The sequence below is a fragment of the Propithecus coquereli genome, unplaced genomic scaffold, assembly GCF_000956105.1.
Source record: "Propithecus coquereli isolate 6110/MARCELLA unplaced genomic scaffold, Pcoq_1.0 Scaffold178, whole genome shotgun sequence".
Classification (NCBI taxonomy): Eukaryota; Metazoa; Chordata; class Mammalia; order Primates; family Indriidae; genus Propithecus; species Propithecus coquereli.
The window spans coordinates 4,779,859-4,782,173 of NW_012142523.1; the positions used below are offsets into that span (position 1 = coordinate 4,779,859).

Below are 2,315 nucleotides of genomic sequence, written 5' to 3' on the forward strand. Positions count from 1 at the left end.
TTTTTTTTGGCTTTCAGTGTGGTTATGTTATTCATTTGAAATGTGTTTGGATTCATTTGATTCTTTTTATACTTGGCTTCAGTTTTTTCCCTCCGACTTCTCAGCCACCACACCTGTCTGATTTTTCTATTTTTGGTAGACACACTAGGGTCTTGCTCTTGCTCAGGCTGGTCTCGAACTCTTGACCTCAAGTGATCCTCCACCCTCCACCTCCCAGAGCGTTAGGATTATGGGTGTGAGCCACCACACCCGCCCTGTATTTGCTTACTTTTGCAAAAAGAAACATAGGAAAGCAAGAACCAGAAACAAAGAAATTGGTTACTCTCAAAGGGTGGGAGTGAATGAATTGGAAGAAATAAGGGAGGAACAGTTCTGAATATATGTTTTGGTACAGTTTTGACATTTGGAAGCATATTAAAGTTCTACGTATTAAACAATTTTTACAAATAAGCCAGGTATGGTGTCTCACACCTGTAATCTCAGCACTTTGGGAGGCTGAAGCAGGAGGATCACTTAAAGCCAAGAGTTCAAGACCAGCCTGGGCAACATAGTGAGACTTTATCTCTACAAAATATTTTTTTAAATTAGCTGGGTGTGGTGGTGCATACCTGTCGTCCCAGCTACTCAGGAGGCCGAGGAAGGAGATGGCTTGAGCCTAGGAGTTTGAGGTTGCAGTGAGCCATGACACCATTATACTTTTTACCCTGGGTGACAGAGCAAGACTTTGTCTCAAAAAAAAAAGTAAAAGTAAGCAGATACATATGAATATTTTCTCATTTCTTCCTTCTTTCTCACACAAAAGATGTCATACTATTTGTGATCTTTTGTACTTTGCTTTTTTAACTTAACAATATAACTGGGAAATTATTCCGTAGCATTTTCAAGAGATCATTCTTTTTTTATAGCTGCCTAAATGTTAGGACATTTGGGTACTCAGTATTTTGAAATGACAAATAATGTTGACATGAATAACTGTTATTTAAATTTTACTCTACAAAAAAAGAATAAAATGAATGATAAATTTTAGTCTGTTGATTTGACATTGAGATTGATTTTTTATTTTTACTTTGTTTTCTCTTAGATACTTTTATAAATTAAATTTAAAATAATTGTATTTATCTTTTTCAACATTCACCAGTTGACTCTTTCCCATCAACAGGTAGATTTAGATGTTACATTACCTGGGGAAGGTGGAAAAGATCGACCTTTTAAGGTGTCAATCAAATTTGTCTCTCGGGTGAGTTGGCACCTATTGCATGAAGTGCTGACAGGACGGACTTTGCCTGAGCCACTGGAATTAGACAAGCCAATCAGCACTAACCCTGTCCATGCCGTTGATGTGGTGCTACGACATCTGCCCTCCATGAAGTGGGTGCTTCTGGCTTTTTTTCCTCTTTAGATTTTAAATGTGAAGGTTTTCCTCCCAAGAATAAGTTGTGCAGGCTTCCCTTGGTTAACCTTTATGTGTTGTATATTTTGATTGTGCAACTGAAATGTTGGACAAGAATAGCATGCATACAAATTCATTGACAGAAGTAAGTTACAGAAATTCTCTAACTTTTGCAAGTAAATATACATCATATATTAATTCTTTATCAGATAAATGATTTGAAAATATTTTCTCACATTTCATGGGTTGCCTTTTCACTCTGTTGATTGTGTCCTTTGACGCACAGAGATTTTTAATTTTGATATGGGAGATACTTTTAAGGATTCTGTTTCTCATTAGATTTTTTAGCAATTGATGATTCTTGCTTGGAAGAATTATTACTATGTAGAAATGGTGATTTTTTTTCTGACATTCCTCCTCCATGTAGTTGGTTGGCTGTAAGGGAGAGCATTTTCTTCTACCCTGTTTATTGATCTGACCGCTCGAGTTGTCCCAGATTTGGCTAGTGGGAGCCCTTTTAAGCTAGCTCTTGTGTCCTTTTGAAATGACACCTTTTGTTTTTTTGTAATACAGTCGTGTCACTTAACGCTTTGTTAAGACGAGTTCATCATTTTGTGAATATCATGGAGGGTATTTACAGGAACCTATACAGTATAGCCTACTACACACCTAGGCTATATGGTATGGCTTATTGCTCTTGGTTGCAAACTTGTACATCATGTTATTGTACTGAATACTGTAGGTAATTATAACAATGGTAAGTATTTGTGTATCTAAACATATATAAACATAGAAAAGGTACACTAAAAATACATTATAAAAGTATACCTGTAGGCCGGGCGCGGTGGCTCACGCCTGTAATCCTAGCACTCTGGGAGGCCGAGGCGGGTGGATTGTTTGAGCTCAGGAGTTCAAAACCAGCCTG

The 2,315-nt window shown here is 37.3% G+C and overlaps 1 protein-coding gene across 3 annotated transcripts in view; it reads left to right on the forward strand.

The window, feature by feature from the left end:
- AGO3 (argonaute RISC catalytic component 3) overlaps positions 1-2,315 on the forward strand; it is a 111,091-nt gene that overhangs the window by 32,959 nt on the left and 75,817 nt on the right. For all 3 annotated transcript variants that reach the window (XM_012642355.1, XM_012642357.1, XM_012642356.1), the window contains one exon: positions 1,160-1,368. In XM_012642355.1, the coding sequence (XP_012497809.1) occupies positions 1,160-1,368 (209 nt within the window). The remainder of the gene's footprint in view (positions 1-1,159; positions 1,369-2,315) is intronic.